This window comes from Catharus ustulatus, chromosome 7 (genome assembly GCF_009819885.2).
Source record: "Catharus ustulatus isolate bCatUst1 chromosome 7, bCatUst1.pri.v2, whole genome shotgun sequence".
Taxonomy (NCBI): domain Eukaryota; kingdom Metazoa; phylum Chordata; class Aves; order Passeriformes; family Turdidae; genus Catharus; species Catharus ustulatus.
This window is the reverse complement of record NC_046227.1, coordinates 11,006,491-11,029,568: the sequence shown is the minus strand read 5'-3', so window position 1 is coordinate 11,029,568 and position 23,078 is coordinate 11,006,491. Positions and strand designations below refer to the sequence as shown.

At 40.0% G+C, this 23,078-nt stretch overlaps 2 protein-coding genes across 4 annotated transcripts; one reads left to right on the top strand and one right to left on the bottom strand.

The window, feature by feature from the left end:
- Window positions 1-4,221: 4,221 nt before the first annotated feature.
- Window positions 4,222-10,894, bottom strand: MAIP1 (matrix AAA peptidase interacting protein 1). Its single transcript, XM_033064138.2, has 5 exons — window positions 10,581-10,894; window positions 8,830-8,901; window positions 6,953-7,079; window positions 5,834-5,984; window positions 4,222-4,638 (listed from the first exon to the last, which is right to left on the bottom strand). Exons 1-5 carry the CDS (start codon window positions 10,890-10,892, stop codon window positions 4,560-4,562), a joined length of 741 nt encoding a protein of 246 aa, XP_032920029.1. The 5' UTR covers window positions 10,893-10,894; the 3' UTR covers window positions 4,222-4,559.
- Window positions 10,895-11,043: 149 nt separating this feature from the next.
- On the top strand, window positions 11,044-19,835 carry TYW5 (tRNA-yW synthesizing protein 5). 3 transcript variants are annotated; one of them, XM_033064137.2, is made up of 8 exons: window positions 11,044-11,350; window positions 12,644-12,798; window positions 14,938-15,007; window positions 15,853-15,897; window positions 16,327-16,464; window positions 17,057-17,144; window positions 17,614-17,730; window positions 19,444-19,835. In XM_033064137.2, exons 2-8 carry the CDS (start codon window positions 12,647-12,649, stop codon window positions 19,698-19,700), a joined length of 867 nt encoding a protein of 288 aa, XP_032920028.1. In that variant the 5' UTR covers window positions 11,044-11,350; window positions 12,644-12,646; the 3' UTR covers window positions 19,701-19,835. The 3 variants fall into 3 exon arrangements, with proteins under 3 accessions (XP_032920028.1, XP_032920026.1, XP_032920027.1); XM_033064135.1 differs by lacking the exon at window positions 11,044-11,350 and adding an exon at window positions 11,665-11,754; XM_033064136.2 differs by lacking the exon at window positions 11,044-11,350 and adding an exon at window positions 11,789-11,994.
- Window positions 19,836-23,078: the final 3,243 nt, after the last annotated feature.

The following is a 23,078-nucleotide window of genomic DNA, read 5'->3' as shown; positions in this document are numbered from 1 at the left end:
AGTTTATGAAATGAAATACACAATACAAAAAAATAACATTAAAAGTAATGACCTTTTCTAGGTGTAGTGCAGATGAGGGTCCTCAAACAGCATTAAAACCATAAGTGAGCACAGAACCCAACTCCGTGACAGCCCCACAGGCTGGAACAAGGTACCCACTTAATCCAATTGCACCACTGAAACTTCCAGACTTGGCAAATAGCACTGACCTTACAGCTACTGCACCTGCCAACCGGATCCAGAAAGTCAGAAGAAATAAATTACCAAGGCATTTTCCCTACCCCTCTCCTTTTTCACTCCGGTTTCTAGGGATGTGCCAGCTGGTAATTAGCCAAAGGTAGAAATAGCCTTTAGCTGTTCTGATGTACCCCACCTGGGTAGTCTCTCCCACAACTCCCCAGACTAGGCAATCTCTGCAAACTTAAGGTGAGACCTTAGCTCTGATCTGGAAAAGTCAGACTTCTTCCCCATACCCAAGCAGAGCTTTTTATGCAAAAGGTTACTGTCAACCGCAAAATATGATTTAGAGGAACATTCAAGCCACCACTTGTTTCCAAATACCCCATGTCCTTAAGGCAAAGGGCTGCATCCCTCATGAAATGCCACCTCCTCTGCACTTCTCTTTGCTGTCCTCCTTTCCCTCCTAGTGCCTCTTGGCACTACAGTACCAAGCTCACTATGAAAAAGCCGAGGAGGGATGAAATGCTACACAAGAAAATACAGCATGTCTAACTTTAGCTTCCCTCTATTTCTGATGGAGTAACTTCAAAGGCAGCAAAGAAGTTGCAGTCTGCTCTCATTAAAATGCAGAGCAGTTTCCTCTGAACAACTTCAGTAGGAGAACTTTATATTAGAAAAAGCACACACCACTGAAATCAGACAAGATACACATAAGAGAAGCATTGTGATTGAGGGAGTGTTTTCAACAGTGCTGCACGAGCTCACAGTGACTTACCCAACTTCTATCCTATGGCAACACTATAAAAATCCAAAAGGCTGGCACACCAGTAATGAAAAATGAAGGTAAAAGAAAAGGAGGGTAACTCCTATGACTTAAAGTGATCAGTACTCACTGTGCAACAGCTTTTGCCCCAGCTGCTTTTCCCTTAGAAGAACAAAAGCACAGCTGTGTAGGCAATGCTTGCTTTTTCAGCAGCTAAATACCTCTTTCTGTGTCTACATGTGGTCCAGTGCCTAGAAATCAGTTATCACACCCATACACCAGAGAGAAATGAAACTAAAAGCACTACACCCTCTTGTATCCCATCTCTTATAAGCTGTGAACCATCATGTGACTACAGCCTGTGAGGAATCTCAAAGCCCCCACCTGCAGCCAATAGGGCACATGTGGCAGAAATCAAGTTCAATCACACATCAAACAAAAAAGCAGGGGAGCTGTGAAGTTTTGAAGGAGTATGCTCACTACAATGATAAACAATATGACTTTTACTACTAAACAGATTTCCAGCTGTAAGACCTCAAAATAATTAACTAAATATAACCTGAAGTGAGGATAAGGTCAAACTTGAACATGCCTTAAAAACTGGAGAAAGTTTAATGTGCCCCTTGAAGTAATCAGACAATGCTGGGACAGGAGGGAAAGGAACTACAATCAACATGATAAACACATTTGAAAATGTGAGTATTAAAAATTAGCTTTGCTACTGTCAAACACAGAGGTGCCTGCATGAATTCACATGTACAGCACATCTTTCCCACATTAAGAATTCAGGTAAATTGCCAATTTAAAATGGCAGGCACTGCAGAGAAAACACAAGACACTATTGATGATTTGCAATAAAAGCCAGGAAAAATATAAAGACTTTTTAATAAGACAAATCTAAATTATTTAAATAGCATTTAATGCTTCTACCATTTTATCCTTTACCCCACTTAGACTCTCATGAATATCAGTTACTTCCCAGCCACAATAGCTTTGTGACCAAGGCCATCTACTGGTGAGTGGGGTTTGTGAATTAATGAGAGGTTTGTTGGCCAGATTTAATTAGTGCTTGTCAAAATTTAGGCACATGTATTGAAACTGTGCCAGGCAGCTGTCAGGAATTACTAAACATGATCACAGTTTTGGATGAACAAATAAAAAATTAAGGCTTCCCAACTCCACATGGACCTATATTGCCCAGAGGAGAAGAGTGTGGTATTTTGAATCTGCATCCTGTTGCAGACCAGACACCGTGTCACCTCACTGCTCTGTGTAAAATTATTCAGACATGTCAGTGTTGCTAATAGAGATATGAATTTTACCCTCAAAATCACTACCAAACCTGGTAACATTGCTTTCAAGAATTAATGGGGTCTGAATGGAAACATTTATAGACCAAAACTGCCAACATTTTAAATGGGGATTTTAGATGGGGATTTATTGGCTGCACACCAGCATTGGGCAACAGAAATGGACACCAAGTAAGGAAATTAAGGAAAGCAAAATTAAGCACACCCATATCCTTACACACTGTCATTTCCAAGGTGATGTCTGAGACTAATCAACAAGGGAAACTGGGAGCAACAGCATGCTATGACACAGAGATGCCCACACTGTTCTACTCTTACCTGCTGAGCATCATTATTCCCAAATCAGGAAGATGTTTCTAACAAGACCCTTCCTTTAGCTCTATTTTCAAATTCTGTAACACTTAAGTTAGCATTATGATTTTTAGAGTGAGGTATTTGAGTGGCAGCACTGCAAATCCCCAAATTACAAGACAATAGTCTCTCCATCTTTGAGATGAAGTGAAGTTAACCCTTTACTCATCCTTCTTGCCATAAGAATTTCAGGCAACCTAAATAGCACAGAACTTGAAGAAACTGAAATAATTTCTTATTGCTGCTTTTGGATGGCAACATAAAAACCTGAAGTTCCTGTTTTGCTTGAAGAAATGACACAGAAGAAAAGTATTTCCACAAGAGAAAATGTAAATGCCATAAAATGACGAATATCCTTCAGTGGCTATCACTTCAGTCTGATTAATCGCTATGATGATCAGATTTATAACAGAGAATTTATGGATGGCAGGTAAAAGGAGTCAAACCTTCCACATTTGTTCATTACAAGTTGGGTTTGGGGGTGGTTTGTGAGGGTTTTTTTTGGGTGAGGTGGTGTTTTTTCTTCTGAAGCCAACATTAGACTATAAATCCAGTTTAATTATGCCAGTTTTACTCAGTGTGGGAGAATGCCATTTTCCAATACACCAAGCTTAGTAATTTATATACCTTTCTGATTTATTTATGGTGCAATAAATCCATGGGCAGTTCTGTGTCTGTTTGAGATTTGCAGTCTCCAGGATAATTTTTTAATTGAAGATCAGAAGGGGGGAAAAAACCCCAAACACTGAACTGTGACCCCACTTTGGCTCCAACCCACAAAACATAAACAACTTAAAAAGAATAAAACAGTGCATGTGAATTTCCCATTACATCTTTTGCAGCAAAAGTGTGTTATCAACTAGTTGATAAGCTTTAGATGTTCCTCTCATTAAGTCATTGGATCAAAAGAGCTGAACTGTGGAAAATTTAATTTATACCTTCAATTACAATTACTGTGAATCAGAGTAATTACAATTTTAGACTGCACTAATGTCTACAACTTGCCTTGGTAGAAAGTTAGCTGTATATTTGATATAGGGGATGAAGAAACCTGTTATGATCTCCTGTTAATTTGCATAGAAAAGCCTCCAGCTACTTACACCAGGATCCTCATGTCCCAGAAACCAGAGATAAAGTGACAACTAGGAAATTGTTCAGTTGCAGCATCTAATTGTAAGGATTTGGTCATTTCTTTAACATACATTTCAAACAGAGGACTTCATTTAACTTCACTGTTAGGTCCTCTTTTAAATCCATGTTTTCAACCAATTTTTCTTCCATAATTCTCTAAACATGGAACTGCCTGTATATTACTGAATTGAAAGCAATGTTGGTGGTTTTTTTTCATTTTCCAGAATATATATATCTTTTTGATCCATTTTCCCAGTGCAATGCTAAAAGCTTTACCTTTCTGCAATCCTAAGCAAATACTAATAGCAGCTCTAACTTTCTTAACCTCAAATATATTCAAAAACAAGATTACCTCAAAATGAACTGCTGAGGCTAAACAGGCTAAGAAGTCCATCTACCTCTATTTCATCTTGCATATTATTCAGCTATATATTGTACAGTCCCTAGGGAAAAAAACACAGGAACGTAACTCAGAGGGGCCATCGGTCATTTAAGTGTTGTTTATTTTCAAACAGTACCATTTCTTCTCAGAATGTAAGAAATTGACATATCCATGACACCTGCCTGAATGAAACTGTGCTGTCTAGATGCCTTGGATGAGCACTGGAACCAACTGAACTCCTACCAGCCTGTTCCAGGATAAAGGCTTTGCTGTAACGCTGCAGCACGGTGCAAACTTCAGAAAAAATTTTTGGAAATTCTACATAGAAAATTCATCCCTCTTTTGGAGGAAAGGGAAGGAAGGGAAAAAAAGACCCAAAAAAGCCTGGTATTTGTTAAATCAAAACAATTACAGTGGTACATAAAAAGGCTGTAGAAGGCATTTATTCTAATAGCCTTGGATGTTCAATCCGTGTAATAGTCCAGTCTGGTTTTGCTCCTTCTGTAAACTCCCTCTGGAACCTGAAAAAGAAAGTAAGTGACCTTAAGGAGCTATTAATATGACAAGAAATCATGAAGAAATATTTTACTTCAAACTTATTGTTGTAAAAGCTACTTAAAATTAATGCTTATGCCCCAAAATGGCAGACAAAAATGATTTCTATAGTAAGAAATAAAATGCACTGACTTCAGAGTGTTCTGGTTCAGATTTTGATCTCAGACAGGATCAAGCAGCAACAGTAAAGACCGTGATATCAAGAAAACACTCAGTTTTCACAGCAGGAATATGGAAAAAGCTTTATGGAAGATCTTGATGTTTAAATAAAGGGTTTCATTTAGTGGATGGTAAGTGAAGGGAACTCATGTGCTCTGCATTTTACTCACAAATTTTCACCTTTTCTGAAGTGTAGTTTAAAAGGTAATATATTTTCAGAACTGTATGAAAGATCAAGTTAACAGTAGCACTGAATCTCCCTTATCCAAAGATAAGTCTGAGCTTCAAGCTGAATTCTCACGTTCTCAACCTGAATGTCATGGACAAGAGCAGTATAATATCATTGCTTTGCAATCATGTGCAAATCCACTCCTATGAAGTGGGATTGGGAAGATATTTAGGCTTTAAGGGAAGGCTCCTAAGGTTAATGGAACCTCAGAAGCCTCCGATTCTAAGGAAGATGCTGAATTCAGCTAAGGGATGGATCCACAACAATCTATCCTGGTCTCCTCAGAAGTGTTACCTTCGTTTCAGAGCTCCTCATCACCTAAACTCCATATTTTCAATCTCAAATGTGGGTGTAGAAATCCTTGATCATACTTAATTTATCACACAAAAATCCTCACTTCTCCCAGCTTCTCAGAATCTTATTTTCAGTACATTTTGCCAACTGTGTAGATCTTTTCTGCACTGCTCTGACATCAGTACACCAACACAGACATTATTTATAAGCATTCCTATGAAAATCCATCTTCCTAATGTGTGCTTTGAGGATCACAAACCTCATTCAGTGCTCCAAACACCTTCCTTATAGAGAAAGGGTTCCCATTAAACTTGACCCTAAAATCAAAACTGGAAAGCTGGATGAAAATTAACTTAGATTAGAGTCAAGGTAAATTACAAACACTGGGCTCTGCAGTGGCACAGTGGGAGTGCCTGCAGAACTGCCTATCCCACAGCTACCTCATGGACACAGGAAAACAAAGGGACAAGCAAGCTTACTCATAGTTTGCTGTTAAAAGATGTTTCTTTTCTTTTGTGTTTTCGTCTCCAAACACAATCTGGAAGACTTTGGCTTCACCTGGTACTTCATCAGGTAGATTAGCACCATTCAGATACCAGAAGCACATCAGGATGCTAACAAACTTTCTTCCTGTTGGAAACAAATCAAAACTTAAGTTAGATCTCATGTTTCTCAATACTCCTAATTGCTATCTAGCATATATTCTTGTGAGACCCTGGAAAGAGAGCCATAAAGAATACAGGATACAATAATGAGTGATAAAACTACTTTATACCATACTCATGCTGTTAAGCAATAATAAGAATACACTCTGTAAAAAATATGTATTTTATCATGAGTGTATATAATGGAACTGTATAAAAGGAATTGTTTCCTACAAATTCCAAAGTTAACTACAGATACAACAAATGTATGCAGAGCAGCTGAAACATGGGAGCAATCTAAGAGGGGAAAAAGAAATTCCTGTTTCCCAAACCAGGAAAAACGCACACTGGTCTGACAACTTGAAATGCTCAACTGAAGACTCAGGGCTAGACCCACATATCATCTGCTCTGTGCCTGATAATGAAAAGAGCACACAATGCTGGTATCCAACAAAAAAAAACCAACCAATTGCTTAAGTTCATCGCTAGCTTACAAAAACCCAAACCAATCAAGGAGTCCTACAACAAAGTGTATTTCATCACAGAAAGACTACATCAGCAAAATTTATTTAATTATCCAGCCTTTACTATTCTTCTTGTAGAGTTCATTTTCATTGTTGAAGCAAACAGCTTTCAGCATATATTAGAATAATTGTTTTTGAGTGGTTTCACATTCCTGAGGATTAATAATATAAAATTCTGTACCAAAGAAGAGGAATAAGCAAAACCCAAACAGAAGTCAATATAGTATCATGGTGTATTAACACCACGTGGTGTATTATCTCTGTCTCTGGTTTAAAAGGAAATCAAGAAATTTTATATGGATGAATTCTAAACAGAGAAACAAGGAACGAGAAACAGTACTCAAAACCACGTCTGCACAGAAAATGTCTAGTAGCAAAACCAGGAAATAACACTGCTCATTGTTGAAATGTTTTAGGATTCTAAACATACCATCATCATCATAGTAAATGCGAACATCTCCTTCTGTTGTGTACATGATTGCATCAATGTCAGCTGCTAAAGCATCCCTGTGGCTGTCAGGGAGCAAAGAAATCTTTTCCTTCAGCACCTGAAGTACCTAAATTCAGAAAAACTGTCACTTAGTTTTTCATTAGGAAATTTAAGTAACAATTTATTTCTACTGCAGTTAATAAAATAAGCTGTATTGCTAAAACATTAGTCTAACACATGTAACAGCTAAAGTGAAAAAGTACTGGGAAGTCTGGGCATTCCTAAACCCTAATTCAGCAGCACTGAAGAAGGTCCATTTACTGCTCAAAACAAATGAAAACCAAGCACATCAAAAAATGCTATCAAAACAGCAGCAGCAACACAAGCCATGTCAGCCCAGAACAGCCCAGTGAAGCTTGCTCCCACAACCACACTCTGCCTTCTCACCACTGAATTCTCACTATTTGCAGGTTCCTAGACTTTTGATTCAGTATCTTTTAGCTATCTTTCACAAACTTCTTTGAAAATCAGTTTCATTACCAACGAGTTTATCTTTGCCATTTTGTGATCCACACTGCATTTTGAAAAAGTTTAAACACCTGCAATCAGCATAGACTGAAAAAGTGTTCTGTAATTAATGTCCTGATGACACTCACATCCATATTATCTGTGTCCTAAGATCCACCCAGCTGTGTTAAGCAGAAAATGGTAGAGTGCAAAAACTGCGCAGAGGTAGCACCTCAAACACCATATGAGAAAGACAAGTCACAAGGAAGGATGAAACTGCAGAATTTATTTTTAACTAATACTTATTTTTCACCCTAACCTGACCTACCATTTTTGAACAACAAACAAATGCAGAGGTTACATGGAAGCAAGAGGTAATCTTCAAAAGGAAACATTGGTTTCTAGAACAATTTACAGGTACAAAATTCATTGGCCAAAGAAATGACAAGGTGTGTGGGATCACAGCCTCATCTATTACATCCTTGGCTTACATGAAGTCTCTGCATCAATGTAAACCTGAAAAATTTACAGTGACCAGAGCAAGTTCTTTGAAGAGGAAGCAGAGGAGATGCCCTTTCAAAACAACTGCAAGAAACAAACTCACATTTTATTGCTATCTCTGTTCAGAGAGAGGAGGCAAGACTGTTCAGAGGGGATGCACTAGAACAACACCAGAGTTTTTGCTGCAAAGGCAATAGGACAGGCCACGCTGACATCCTGTAACAAGGCAGACATAGACCTGGAGTGTCTCCTCCACTTGACTCTGATGCATCTGCTACCTCCATGCCCTGGGAAGGCCAAGACAACTTCAGCAATCAAAAATTCATAAAAACACAGAAAACACAGCACTGATGTTTAACCAGGTCAGTTACATCCCTGAGACTGACACAAGAGTGAAGCCTTCCAGCCAAAACCAGTAATGAGCTGTATGATCTGATGGGGGTGGGAATGTATCAGTGCAGCAGGGATAAGCACAAATCTGTTTCTTTATTCACATGAATTCTGGTGCACAGACTGAGTCAGCTTCAGCCACCTGCCTATACCTAGAGACACACAATTCCACTTGCCTGCTGCCTTTCCATCCTTCCTGGTACACTAGCAATCCTTCTGGCATTTGGTCCTCATGCTCAACAGCTAAAATGTGTTTTATTTTGTTTCAAATACAGTAACTTAGAATTAAATTTCATGCCTTGAAATTAAACATAAAAAAAGCTGCAGGACAAAAAAAATCGCCCACCCTCTCTCACGTTATGTTGTTTTTCCCCAAATTAAACCAAATTGGCAACTTCTACATAACAACAGGCTGAGTGCATCCATGTTAATTTATAACAGACAATCAACTGCTAGAATAGGAGATGGAAAGCATTTACCTCTGCTGATACAAGTTCTTCCAGCAGGTCAAGTTTACGCTGAGACAGCAGCTTTGAAACAACAGAAAAGGCCTACCAAAATAAAACAGAAACAAAAACCAAACATGAACAAGCAACTCTAGGCTGGCTTATTTTTCAGACAAATCCAGAAGTATATGACATGCTAGCCAAATATTCCATGAATTAAGATTTCAATATTTGCAGAGGTTACTACCATTGAAATGTAATTCCTCCAGCATTACAAGAGTGATTTTATGAACTAATAAAAACATGTGATTTCTTTTCAATCTCTTATTTAAAACATTATAACTTCAAATAGGTTGAATTCATAATTTACAAAAGAAAAAAAAAAGCTTTGCATTATTTTGTATGTTGCTTTACCTCTTTTTGATAATTCAAACAGTCTGTGTCTTTCCTGTAAATATTTTGCTCCCCTGCCCTCTTTTCCCACTTATCTGGTTTCAGTCAAAACTGATGCTGCAATTTACAAATTTTCCTTAGAAATCTGGTTTAGTCTCTAGACTTCAGGAAGTTCAACTCCCCTCTTCCCCCTCAATTTTGTAGGTATTTTTACATACATTTATGCCTCTACATATTCAAGTAGTGCACTTATGAAGGACAGTGTATTTAGGACTCTACACCAAGTAAAAACAAACACACCAAAACAACACTCAAAAAAACCAGGTCAAGGTAAAACAGGCTCTGCATACTTGTCAAATTACTTGTAAGTGTTGGTTTTTTTCCTCTCTTGAATTGATCCTAATAATTTTAACATTCTGTCTCCTAATGTGTTGTTTCAAGTTGGCTTTTTTTTTGTTAAAAGTAAATACAATAATAAAAAGTTTGCCAACAGATAACTCTCTAGCTTTGAGATACTTACCTCTTTGACACATTCTGTTGACAAAGCTTACTGGGCACATAAATTTGGAAAAATAAATAAATACACCAGCTCTATGCCTGTGTTAACTTTATCATTTCAGGAAAACCTGCTAAGAGGAGACACACTTCTCCTAAAGTCTCTACAACATTTGGAAGCACCTTCATTCACGCTTCTTTGGGGGATGGTTTAACCAGTTCATTTTAATTGTAGGATCTGGGAAAACAAGAAATTCCTGAAGAAAGGTACAACTCTGCTTGTATCATTTGCCTCAAAGTGTGGTGCTTGGAGCCAGCACTGGGGAACTCCATGTATTTCACACACAGGAGCACATTAGCACAATGTCCATACGCTTATGTTCAGCCTCAAGAAGAGATGGCTGAGAGGGATCTCGTCAATAGGTATAAATATTTAAAGGGGGGGAGTGCCAAGAGCATGGACCAGGTTTTGTTCGGTGGTGCCAAGCAACGGGACAAGAGACAATGGGCAGAAATTGATGCTCAGGAAGTTCCACCCGAACACAAGGAAGGACTTCTTTACTCTGAGCACGACCAAGCACTGGAACAGAATGCTCAGAGGCTGTGGACTCTCCCTCACTGCAGATATTCCAGAGCCGTCTGGACACAATCCAGTCCTACGTGCTCTAGGACGGCTTTGTTGGAGCACGGAAGATGGAACAGATGATCTACTCTAGTCCATCCCTACCTCACCCGTTCTGCGAATCTGTTATTATCTCTGAAGTCCTCTCTACCCTAACTGGTTCTATAACTCCATGCAAGTAACCGCGAGCATCGGCAGCCCCCTGGGACGGTCAGCAAGACCTTTCCCCTCAGGCCGGCCGCTCTCCTCGCCCCGAGGTCCCAGGCCCGCTCACCTGCTTGGCTCCCCGCGTGAACTCCTCGATGCTGAATTCCTGGTCGAAGTAGAGGCGGATGAGCAGGTAGTAGAAGCGGGTGCGGAGCCAGGCGAAGGGGCTGGTGATCCTCACTACCACCACACGCCGCTGAGGGCCCTCGGTCCCAGATCCGGCGCTGCTGGCGAACCGAGCGCTAAGCTGAGGCAGACGGGTCCGGGCGGGGCTCAGCGGGCCCGGTGCGGCTGCAGCCGGCGGCAGGAGCCGGGCAGAGCCCGCCAGCGCCCGCGCCAGCCAGCGGACACGGCCCGGAGCCGCGCAGCGCAGCGCCATGACGGCCCGGCCCCGCCCTGTCCGCCCGTAACTCCCGCTCCCCGGAAACACGGCCGCGGCCGCCGCTGGTTCCGGTGCGGATGCGAGCGGTGCGGGCGGCTCTGGCAGCGCCGAGTCGGGGGCTTGAGCCCCGGTCACCCCCGGAGATGGGGAGCGGCCCCGCTGGCCCTGCTGGGGCCGCGGCTGGGGCACAGTGTCCGGCTCTGGGCTGCTCAGTGCAAGAGAGACAAGGAGTGCCGGAGAGGGTGCAGCCGCGGCCACAAAGAAAGGGCCTGGAGCAGCTCTTTTCATCAGGAGAGGCTGCGGGAGCTGGGCCTGTTCAGTCTGGAGGAGATTGGGAGGGAATCTCATGAATGCATGGAAATACCTCAAAGGCGGGTGCCAAGAGGATGGTGCCAGGCACTTCTCAGTGGCTCTCAGTGACAGGACGAGGAGTAATGGCCATAAACTAAAGCATAGTAAGTTCCACCTCAGCTTGAGAAAGAACTGGTTTACGTTGAGGGTGGCAGACACTGGAACAGGCTGCCCAGGGAAGTCATGGAGTCTCCCTCTCTGGAGACATTCCAACCCCACCTGGGCATGTTCCTGTGTCACCGGCTACATGTGACCCTGCCATGGCAGAGGTTGGACTCGGTGGTCTCCAGAGATCCCTCACAACCCCGACAATTCCGTGATCCGCGGGCTCCCGGCCCTCGCCCGGAGGGAGAGGCAGGAACGCTTCTGCGCGGGCTCTTCTTTCCGGGGGAAGCGGCGGGGCGGGCGCGGTGCCGCGGCCATGGAGCGGCGGGAGCGGGCGGCCGTGGCCGTGGAGCGGCTGGACGGGGTGACGCGGGAGCGCTTCCTGCGGGACATCTACCCGCGGGTACGGGGCGCTCTGAGCGGGACCCGCCGGGCCGGGCGGGGCTCCACGGGGACACAGGGCAGGGGGTGTGCGGGGACCCCTCCTCAGCGGGCACAGCTGGGGCACGCAAACCTCAGGCTTTGGGTGTGTGTGTTCCCGGAAAGGTGTCCTGATCCATTGACGGGAATGGGAGTTTAGGAGCAAGGAGCTTCTATAGGCAGATCCTGTCTGAGCTGCTGGCAAGTTCCGACGGTGATCTCTGTAAGAGTCCATTTCTTTGGCAATGGTTAAAAAGTTTGTTTGGTTGCTTTGTCATCTCTCGTTTTATTTTCCCCGTTCCCCCCTTACCCCCCACCCTCCGAGGTCCCAATTAAACGCAAAAGTGTCTTTACTTTTTGTGTGTGGGCTGGTTCAAACCTGTTCGTGGTTGTGAGCAGCAAGGAACCTTGGTATAGGTGGAAAGAGCTTCTCTCACGAGAACATAACAGCATCACCACGGCTCAGTCTGTACCTTAACTGTGTGGGCTTTTACATGTTTTGTGTTAAGCCTTGGCTAGAAAGATGAAATCTGTTCCTGGAGACTGGATTCCTCAATGGCCCCAGCACAAAGTGTAGGCTAGAATTGTCTTTGCCTCTCCATATCCTTCCTTATCCAACTAGGAAAGAACACATAGTTAATAGAGAAACAGTTCCCTAATTTACTGCATTTTGTTTCAACATTCAGCATTTGATTCACATTGCTTGTGAACAGAGTAGTTGTTACCTTGTGTAGTGGGTCCTGGCATTCAACTGACTTGTTTGCTTGGATTGTAATTTGAAAAATTCGTTCTGCTTTTTTTTTTCTTTTTTTTTTTCTTTTTCTGTTGGATGCTGTGATCATTCATCATTGAATTTTTTTGTTGTTCCTTAGAGAATGCCAGTAGTGCTGACAGGACTGGAACTGGGCACTTGCACCACCAAATGGACAACAGATTACTTGAGCCAAGCTGAAGGATCTAAAGAAGTAAAGATTCATGTTTCTGCAGTGCCACAGATGGATTTCCTCAGTAAGAACTTTGTGTATAGGTACTTCACTCCAAGGCCTCTTGTATTTTAAAGGCATGTGCTTGTAACTTACAGACATACAGTGCATCTGTTTGAAGCTGTGGATGGGAATGGGAAGATAGTTTGTGAAAACATTTCATTATGGATCAAAGGGTTGCCCTAGATTTCTCCCTCTTCTATTAATTCTACACCCTGAATAAATACAATGAGGGTGAAATGAAGGGCCAAACAGCACTTTAGAAGTGATGTCATGGAGAAGGGTTATAAAGGTATTTTGTCTGAGCACTCTTGTTGGAAGTTTGAGCCTGGCACTTGCAGCTGTTAATTAAAAATAAACTAAAACACCCCTGATATCTCCAGTCGATGACCTGGTATTTTGTTCTAGTTATATGGTACATGCTCAATGTCACTGAATAATCTGATGATTTCTGACTCACTGTGTGTCTGATCCCCTTTGAATGCTGGTGTATGTGCCAGCCATGGTATTCCACTCCAGAAAGGTGTAACTAATTAAAACCAAGCTCCTTTCAAAGTTAGCATGTGCAGCTTTCAGAATGTTCAAACCACTGGATACAACACATTTCACCAGCTCTTTAATCTTGAAAAAACCTTGATCTCCTCTGGAGCTTCTCTTGTGTAACTGCCACAACATTTCTTCAGAGTTCATTTAATCTCAGTCATTGTGTTGTCCTGCGAGGGTAAATGCCTTTATTTTAGCAGTCCTTTGTTTTCCCCAAGTGGGAACACAGTGCTCAGTCTGTGAAACTTCTAAGCAGGTGGCAGTGTATGCCATAGGTGTAAACGAGCTACAAGTCTCTGAGTGGAACCTGTTATTCAGGGAATAAACACAAATTACAATCATGATGTATTCTGCTCACTACAAAATGAACTTTTGAATCTCTGAAATTAGCTTGTACTGACTAACTTTGCCTTATCTCCATACTGTGTTTTCCCTGCTCTGTTTTGGGGTTTTTTAGTAACTCTTGCTGTGAGTTCACGTACAGTTGTTCTGGAGTCTTAGTTCTAGCAGGTTTGTAGACAGACATATGGACACTCTGATGGTGTTTCATTACAGCAGGTGTCAGGACTTTTCACATACTTCACTTGAAATTCAGGAAGCTTTGACCTTTTCCACAGCAAGCCCCTCGTTCTAATCTGAGGGGACAATAAGTAGAAACAAAAGAACAGAAACTCTGAGGACTTAACATCCATTAGTTTAAACTGATGAACATTAGTAGTACTGCAGTTCTGTTTCAAGTTGCATGCTCCTACCCTGTTTTTGTGTTGGTTCTGGAACTCATTCAGCCAGGTTGTGATGTGCTGCAGAAATCTGAATGTTTTTCTGCTGTTTTAGCTTTGTAAGCAGGTTCATGGAGAGGTCAGATGAGTGCCAGTGCTACTGTAAGGGGGGAGATGGGGTGATTAGGGCAGAGCTGTGGTAGCACCAGAGTGGATAAGTTCAAGCTGTAGTAGAGCTGAGCTCTCACTTTCTTCAGCAGCAACTGTAAGTGGACATGATAGAACAGTTTGGCTGAAGTCAGAGCATTGGGTTTTGTTTGGTTTTCCGTTGACCTCAGTGAATTTTGTATTTGCCTATTCCAAACAAGCCTAAAATGTTTAGAGAATTGGTTTAAGTACTGTCTGATGCAGGTTTACATTCTAGTAAAAAAGATAAGAGGATCAAGAAAAAATTTGCTTGAGAATGGTTTCTTAATCCTAGGTACTTGGTGGTTGCTCTGCAATGTGATGTTTACATGCAATAATTCGTTACCCAGTGACACCTAGTGTGAGATGGTGAGCTGCATGAATGGAACATAGAATCCATAATCATGAATGCACGTTATGTTGCTGATTTTTCTTGGTTTGCCATTCAGATACCAACTGATACCAAAATCTGTAATCTGTATGAAAAGCTCCCACTATATAGATAAATATGTAACACTCCTACTGACTTCAAATTGTCTCTCTCTCTGTCTTGGGAGAACTGTTCAAACATCTGCTGCAAACAGATTAGTCACTATGTTAAGTTAAAGAATACAAGAGCAGCCTACTGCATCTTCCATTATACTTGATATGGTAGGGGAGTTACTGTAAATCTAGAGTTTAGACTGTGTGTTGTTGCACTGATTCATGGTACAAATTCAAATATTTATATTTCAGAACTCTGCCTTTTGATGTATTTGTACGAAGAGCAGCTGAAGTCAAGCACAAGGAGTACTTTCTTAGTGAGGTAATTTCCTTAGTGTCACAGTTTCTTCTGTTGGTTATTTTGCTGGTATGTAGAGAGGAAAGGGATTAATTGTAACTTAAACTCTTACTTCAGTAAAAGACTTGATCTTTAATTTAACTTTCTTGTGGCTTGATGCCAAAGGAAAAAATGTGAGAAGTAATTCTTCTCAGAAGATATTTTGTATGTGTCCAGTGTGGTTAACTTCAGTTATCCTGTCTCTCTTAAAAACTGCATACATGAGCAAAAAATTCCAGTATAAAATTTAGAAATCAAATCTTGCTTTAGAATAACAATCATATCATTGGTGTGTTTTGCAAGAAAATGTCATGAAGATATTTTAGAATTTTATTACTGTCAAAGTACAAATCTAGATATATTGTAACATAATTTGTGAGTAGCAAATGTCTGGTTATCTTTACATATCAATGTTCAAGTTAGGGATTTTTCAGGTAACTGTGATTGGGAAGCAAATAGTTTTGAATGTAGACATGCTTTTTACCTTTTATACCGCATAGAATGCTGTAAGTTGTGAAGCCAGTCATAATAGTTTTCTGCAGCAGGATACTGAACTTAAATATGAATCTGCATTTGCTTTGAGTCTGTTCAGTAACAGCAATGCTGAAGCAGTTGACTCTCAGTTAACTTATTTTTCCCATTTCTCAAGGTGAACTGCAGGGATCACTAAAGAGCAGTATAAAGAGCTGCATTGTAGATGCCCTTTATTTGTACCATATTTTAGTGAAACTCTGCATTAGATAAATGAGAAAATACAAGCTCTTTGTCTAAATGTTTTGGTAATTCTTATTAAAAAACCCCAAACCATTCTCTTTTTGTGTTCTCTTCAGGATGAAAAGTACTATTTGCGATCAGTGGGTGAAGATGTTAGGAAGGTAAGTTACTGAAGATCACAGTTCTAATATTGTAATGTTGCAGTTTAGAAATATTTTTTAAAGCCTGTTGTCATACAGCTTACTTAGGGTCATGTGGTTTGTGAATCTGACTGGATTTAGTCAGAGTATTTCAATGTGTCTGATATAGTTGCTGTTGCATGGGAGCTGAGCTGGTCACTGGAGAGTACATTGCTAAACTCCCTTTCTTTAGCTTTTGTTATAAACTAATATAAAAGCATTTATGCTGATCTCTTGCTCCCTCAGTGTGATTCCTAGCCATGGTTAAGAGCAGCTCAAGCGTTGCTGATTTCAGGTGTTTGCCAATGCTGAAGTTCTAACCCCATTTCACATGACTGGAAATGATTGTGAAGTGCTCCCCCTTTAAATGTGCGTAGATGGTTCTCCAAGAGTTATGCCTTTCTGTTTCAGGATATTGCAGATATCAGGAAGCAGTTTCCTATTTTAGCAGAAGATGTTCATATTCCAGAGTATTTTGAGAAGGAACAGTTTTTCTCTAGCGTCTTCCGCATCAGCTCAGCTGGATTACAGTTATGGACACATTATGATGTAGGTAATACATGGGCTTAGCATAAAATATTGCAGATGGCATTACAGAGTTGAGATAATAAGGTGCAAATCTCTGCCAAAGATTAGAGAATAATAACAAACTTCACATATTTTAAAATAATGAAATGAACCACATTCAGTGGTATGGTGAATTTTAAATGTTGCATTGCTTAGGCATAGTAACTGGGTTTATGTCTAATTCCAGACTTGTAAGACTGAAGGATATTTTCTTTTGTTTCCCTTTTTTAACTGTTTTGAGTTTCAGTTGAAAATCTGAAACACAGTAACTTTCAACATTTTTGTCTTCAATATTACTTTCCTTCTTTTTTTTTTTCACTCTAATGGCCAGATTAGGATCAATTCTAGTTGTATAACACACTGCCAACTGTGGAATGATTGTAGTGGTTTCTGGCTGCAATGCAATAGAATCCAAATAAGGTTGTCTTCTAACATTGTGCAGTGAGTTCAGAATAAATTTATTTATAAGATAATTCTTAACGTGAAGGTTTTATTAATTTTCTTTTTTAAGCTAATAATTAGATCAGTTGAAGTCCATATTTGGCTGACATCTCTTTTATTACACTCATCCCAGGTGATGGACAACTTCTTAATCCAAGTCACAGGGAAAAAACGAGTTGTTTTGTACAGTCCTCGAGATGCACCGTATTTATATTTATCAGGTATGCATGTCATAGGTGTCTAGTCCAGAGTCTGGTGATCTTGGCTTTTCAGCTCACAAGTATTTTCACTGTAGAAAATAATCACTAACAGATGACATGGTACAAGAAGAAGTAATTTGTTCCTTTAGCTCTGATTCTGTGTGCTTTAGACAAAGCTAAGGTGAACAGCGGCTTTGCCTGATTACTTTCAACACCTAACTGAAAGAGTAAAATGTTCTGTCTGGGTTTAAAACAGTTTTTTAAATGTCAGGAAAAGTGTTTTTAGTGTTATAATAAGGTTGCAGTTACAGAACAAATAAAGACAACAGGAGAGCATCTCTTCAGTAAATAAGGGGTGCCATCAGGTTTCTCTGGTTGTGAGAAATAAACCAGTACAAAAGTTGATTCAAGAGCTGCCATTTCCAGCAATATGATAATGCTTTGTTACTGTTGGAAGAGTGAGAATATTTATTCACTGAAACTTTCCTAGGTACTAAATCAGAGGTGCTGGATGTGGATAACCCAGACTTGCAGAAATACCCCCTTTTTGTGAAAGCCAAGCGCTATCAATGTGTTTTGGAAGCAGGAGATGTGTTATTTATTCCAGGTAAGTAGCAAATAATTCCTGACCATGGCATGGTATTAAACAGTCTTGTTTCTAATTTATGATTTCTGGAGATGGTATGAGGTTGCTAAACCGTTTCTCTGTTATAAGTAGGAGCATTGAAAGATGTTGGCAAAACTGATTTACTACTTCTAACTGTACAATTAACCTGAAAAACAGTATTATTTTATCTACCTACAATCTTACTTTCCCTCAAGTGTACATTCTGTGCTCCTGAATTTGTGTCTTAATAGATTAATACTATAAATTTACCTTCTGAAATCTGAAATAACTTCCATGACATGGGTTTTTTTAGTGACACAACTTGAGTGAAATACCATTTCTCTTCTTCTGTAGCTCTGGCACTTAAGCACTGTGAGGCACATGGTCTGATGACATACATGGATGGTAGAGTTATTGGACCTTCTAAATATTTATAATCATCTTTGGGGAATGGAAGGACAAGTTCTAATAATTTTTCTGCACAGGAAGAAAGCTGCTTCCTAGGCTGACATGACAAATTCTGGTAGTCAAGGAAAGGCATTTAAAGGCATTTGAATTACTCCTACTGAACTACTCCTCCTTGTTACTGATTTTATTTTAACTTGTGAGCTTGCAACAGATATGACTTATCCTGTCACTTTCACATTATCTGGGCAATATAAACAGGTCAGTAAACAAGAAGGTAAAAGGTTTTTAGGAAGTTATTTTTTAATAGTTTCTTAGCCTTGGACTTGTTACTTAATTTTGAACTTACCTTTATGTTTCTTCCTAAATAAACTTTTGGTTACAGTTAGGTAGTTGTATGTCACACTGCTGCTGTTGTCAGCATCCTTGTTTTCTGTTATGCAGTCCAGATACTTGTTTGTCTTTCCCATTGGGTGAGAAAACTTGAGACACACTCAGCTTTCTTAAGACTGACTGGAGAGTATATAGGGATTTTTGAGTCCAGAGAATGGTGCTTTGTCAGCATCCTGCAGTGCATATCACTGAAAAAAAAGATGTTTTTTGAGGAATGTGTGTGGTTATTATGAAGAAGGTAGAAGCAGCCCCTCTTCCTAAACTGAAAGAAACTTGATGTTGATTTCTCAGAATAAACTTTTCTACATCTTCAGCACCTACAGGTAAATAAGATACAATAAACACAGCATTCAGAATTTTAGCTTAAAATTCAAATATCTTAAATATACCATATTAAACTGATTATTTAAATGTACCAAATGAAACAAAGATGTCTTGGCTTCCTTACCACAGTCATGATGATTCAGCTGAAAAACCTCATGCCTTCATTATGAGAAGATTAGCAACTTGCCTGAGTGACCTGGCTGATGCTGGTGGTTTACATTAATGCCTGGACAGTGTGTGCAAGGTTAGGGACTAAGTGAAAATAGATATCTGCATTTAGAGTGGAGGTGAGCGAGGGAAGGTGTCTTTCTTTCATCCTACACATGCTTATTCTTTGCTTACATTTGAGTACTTCTACACTTCAGCGATTTTTACTTTTATAAGAAGTTATAGATCAGCATAAATGGCTTGAAAAACTTTCCAGATTTGGTACAATGCAACATATTCATATGGATATTTTTAAATAAACAAAAATACGGTAGTTGAGGCTTTTCCTCAACTAGATTTAGTATGGGTAATTCTGACATCTGCGTAGAGTCACATGGAAGTTATGGACAGTAATTTTTATTTTAGACACTGTTCTTCCTACAGCTTTGTGGTTCCATAATGTACTTTCTGAGGAATTTGGAGTAGCACTGAATGTCTTTTGGAAGCACCTTCCTGCTGAGTCCTATGATAAGACGGATACTTATGGTAATAAAGATCCCATGGCAGCCTCTAGAGCTATTCAGATCTTGGACAGAGCCTTGAAAACACTTGAAGAGCTACCTGAGGAATACAGGGATTTTTATGCTCGGAGAATGGTGTTACGTATCCAGGAAAAAGCCTATAGGAATGATTATGGATAAAGTAACACTTTCAGCAAGGTCCCTTGCATGTAGAAAATTGTATGTTAGTATGGTATGGAAACTGTCCATATGTACTTACATGCACTTTCTGTGAGACCAATAATCTGTCAATAAACATTCATCTATAACAAAGTTGATCTTGTAGATTTTCTTTCAAGTTTTTCATGTGCAGTGAGGTCACAGACTGCTTGATCTGGAGATGGTTTCTTTTCTAGAATGAGACAGACATTTGCAGTGCCTCTGCTTATAACTGTACTTTTTTGGAATGTTCTGTTTAAATTCTTCTGAACAAAAGTTTTGATATGTGGACTGACAGCATGTATGCTTAGAAGTAACTGTACATCTTTGTGAATGCAACCTTATTAAATTTTAGGAAAGCCATACTGGCTTCTGAGGAGGTCTAAGCAAAGTGTGGTAGCTGTAATGGTCATGTTTTCTTTTTAAGTAATAACCTGGCAATTGGTGTAGGGAGTTTCTTCTCCCCCTTGTAGTGAGACAGAGTGGGTATGGGAAAAAAAGCAAAACTAACCATGCCAGGTTACACTTAGAATTGTGCTGCAGCTTGACTGCAGTGTAAATGATTTACCCTTTTCCTAGCTCAATAATGTGTTACTGGGGAGAAATCTTTTTTGTCACTGCCCCAGTGCAGACAGCATTGCTGCTGCTGCAGCTGTGAAACACTTGCCACTAATGTGCCCACAAATCCATTCAGATACAGTCCTGGTATCTGCAGTGGAGTTCACAGTTGTGGAGTGGACACAGAATCAGTTGGGAGCTGTATTTGACAGTGCTCTTTGTTACCATATGAAAGGGGGTTTGCACAGCACCTTTTGGGATGGAGCCTGTTGTTTAGGCATTGTAGAAGGTTACTTTTTCAGCAGATTGTGCTGCTTACAAAAGCCCTGTGAAATAAAGGTGGGGATCTGACAAAAAGGACGGCTAGTCATTGTCTCTTTGAAACACCTCTGATGTTATTACTTGTGATGTTTGGGGAATGCAGCATTTATCTGACATAGGTCAGTCTGTTATACTTCTAGCAATGTTTTTTCAGAATTGAAACTTGTCAAAAGCTCTTAGACTAAATAAATGTGTAGTGTTAAAAAAGTGCTGGAAAAAAGCTTTCTTCAGAAGAGCAGGAGCTTGAACACTGCGCAGATTATTCTTCTAAACCTGTTCTCCTTGGCAGTTCAGCACAGTGAAAATAGTCTGGTACCATGTGAATGGGCACCCAGCCACCTCAATGAATAAGCATGAATGGAACCAGCCAAGCGATTCTGACGGGCATCATTGTACGTTCTGAGGGTAGAATTTAAATTTGGGATCACAAATAGGTCTCCCAAAATTTTTGTTCAGGAAGGAACAAGGATTGTTTGTGCATACTGCTGAGACAGAATCCCTCTGCCTGTTAGGCTGGGGTAACCTCTTGGCTTGGTTGGACTGGTAATGTCAAGGGCCCAGTCTGAATTGTAGAGGTGAACAGAACATATTCTTTGTGTGTTAGGACTGAATGGAGAGGTTCAGAGAGCCTGCAGGGCTCCACAAAGCTGTGTTCCAGCATTGTGCCTGCACAGCCAGCACTTTAAACTATAACTGCCAGCAGCTTCTCAAGATACTGGTACAGAGGACTGTGCTGATGTCTCCTACCATTCCTTGGATCTCCATTCTCAAAAGGGAGGTGTTAGCTTGGTATTATCAGGCTCCCTCAACACTCAAGTGTAAATTTTATCTTAAAATGAAGCCTTTATTTCACTTTGAAAGAGTTTCTTCAATTTGTTATTTAGTAACTTCTCTAAAACTGTTGTTCTGAAGTGCTATAAAAGAAGAATGCAAGCATTTTAAAAAAGTATTTTCTTAATTTGAGTATAATCTAGCGATAAAAATCTGGAAGTTACTGTGTTAAAAAAATTAAGTTACTGAGTGCTTTGTAACCACTGTGCAACATGGTGTGAAGCAGGCAATAAAGTGATGAATGAATGGTGAAAGCATTAAAGGAATAACTGTCAGATAACATAATAAGAGATTACAAGTAGACACAGTTAGAAGTCCATTACTGAAATCACACAAAGAATTACAGCCACTGACATTCTGTGGACATTTGGCTGCTAGAGATCATGCCACAATAAAACAGATGAAGTTGTGCTAACAGGTATTAGAAAAATAAACACTGAGCATCTTAAGCATTCAAAGCAGCCACTTCAAGTGTATTTGTAGGAGTTGGGTAATGCAGACTGCCCAGGAATGAAAGATGAGTTGACAGTTATATAAAGACAGTGTCTGAATTTAGGAGTTTAAATTTTGCCTACCCCAAACCTTGAATTACTCTAAAAATCTGGTGACTGAGGCATTTAAAATGGAAATTGATTGCAAGTCAACATCTGTAAATTTTTGTCTTAGTTATATGAAATATAAAGGATGGCAAATTATTTCAGATTTAATTTTTTAATGTGCTTGTTGTAGAGACATTAAAATGAAAAAATTGATGTCAAAATATTTTTGTCAAACAATTAAACATATAATTAAAAATCTGCCTGTCGTATTCATGCTGACAATTTGATGTACTTAGAACGTGTTGCTCTCCAGCAGCTACATAAGGGTCCAGGTTAAGTGTCAAGTTAAATGCCTAATGAGAAAGGGTTTCACTTGATCACAAAGGACCGGAGGTACATTTGTAATTTTTTAAAAATATGCAGGATGAAACTCTTTGTCTCATTCACATTGTTGGTTTCACAAGACTGACTTGACTACAATGAGAATGATTTTATCACAGTAGAGGTGATATTACATATGGGCATTACTTCACACCTTCAGAGAAATTCCTGTATACCCTCAATTCCTTTTTCCTCTCACCAAAATCTGTCTTCCCAAACCTGATATCTTCCTGCATACAATACAGGTGCTGAAGATGCACATTCTGAGACAACAGCTTTTACAAGGGATTCTCTAAGTTGGTATCACTCAATAACCAAAGATTCTGGTGTTATCTGAAGGACAGGTAAGTTTTACATTTTCTTAGACAGTTATCCAAGTTTGCAGTAAAGCTGTGCATTAAGATTTTATATTTTACTTTAGGTCAGACTCTACAGTGGGGATAGATTCTGAGCTCTGTATGCAGGAATATCTTGGAGCAGCAATCTCTCTTAAGCAGTGATTCCTGAGAGCAACAAGAGCAGATGACTTTGTTTCCAACTGCTCAGGTCTGTTCCTTGTCACAGACTGAAGCCATTAAAAGAACTGCTCAACCATGTCAAACACGCAGCTCCACGTGCGCTGCCACGTTCATACAAAAATGCTCAGAAGCTGCTGCTTGCAGTAATAACACAGATCATAGCAGTGGACAATTTCTGCTGTGAAAACATTTATACTTCAGCTGTCAGGCGG

Coding starts and splice junctions, on each gene's coding strand:
- MAIP1 (XM_033064138.2), bottom strand. CDS start 10,892: ATGGCGCTGCGCTGCGCGGCTCCGGGCCGTGTCCGCTGGCTGGCGCGG. Junction 8,902..10,580: donor TCACGCGGGGAGCCAAGCAG/GTGAGCGGGCCT, acceptor TTATTTTGGTAG/GCCTTTTCTGTTGTTTCAAA. Junction 4,639..5,833: donor CTTTTAACAGCAAACTATGA/GTAAGCTTGCTT, acceptor TTTCTTTTTCAG/GTTCCAGAGGGAGTTTACAG.
- TYW5 (XM_033064135.1), top strand. CDS start 11,668: ATGGAGCGGCGGGAGCGGGCGGCCGTGGCCGTGGAGCGGCTGGACGGG. Junction 11,755..12,643: donor TGCGGGACATCTACCCGCGG/GTACGGGGCGCT, acceptor GTTGTTCCTTAG/AGAATGCCAGTAGTGCTGAC. Junction 15,898..16,326: donor TGGGTGAAGATGTTAGGAAG/GTAAGTTACTGA, acceptor TTTCTGTTTCAG/GATATTGCAGATATCAGGAA.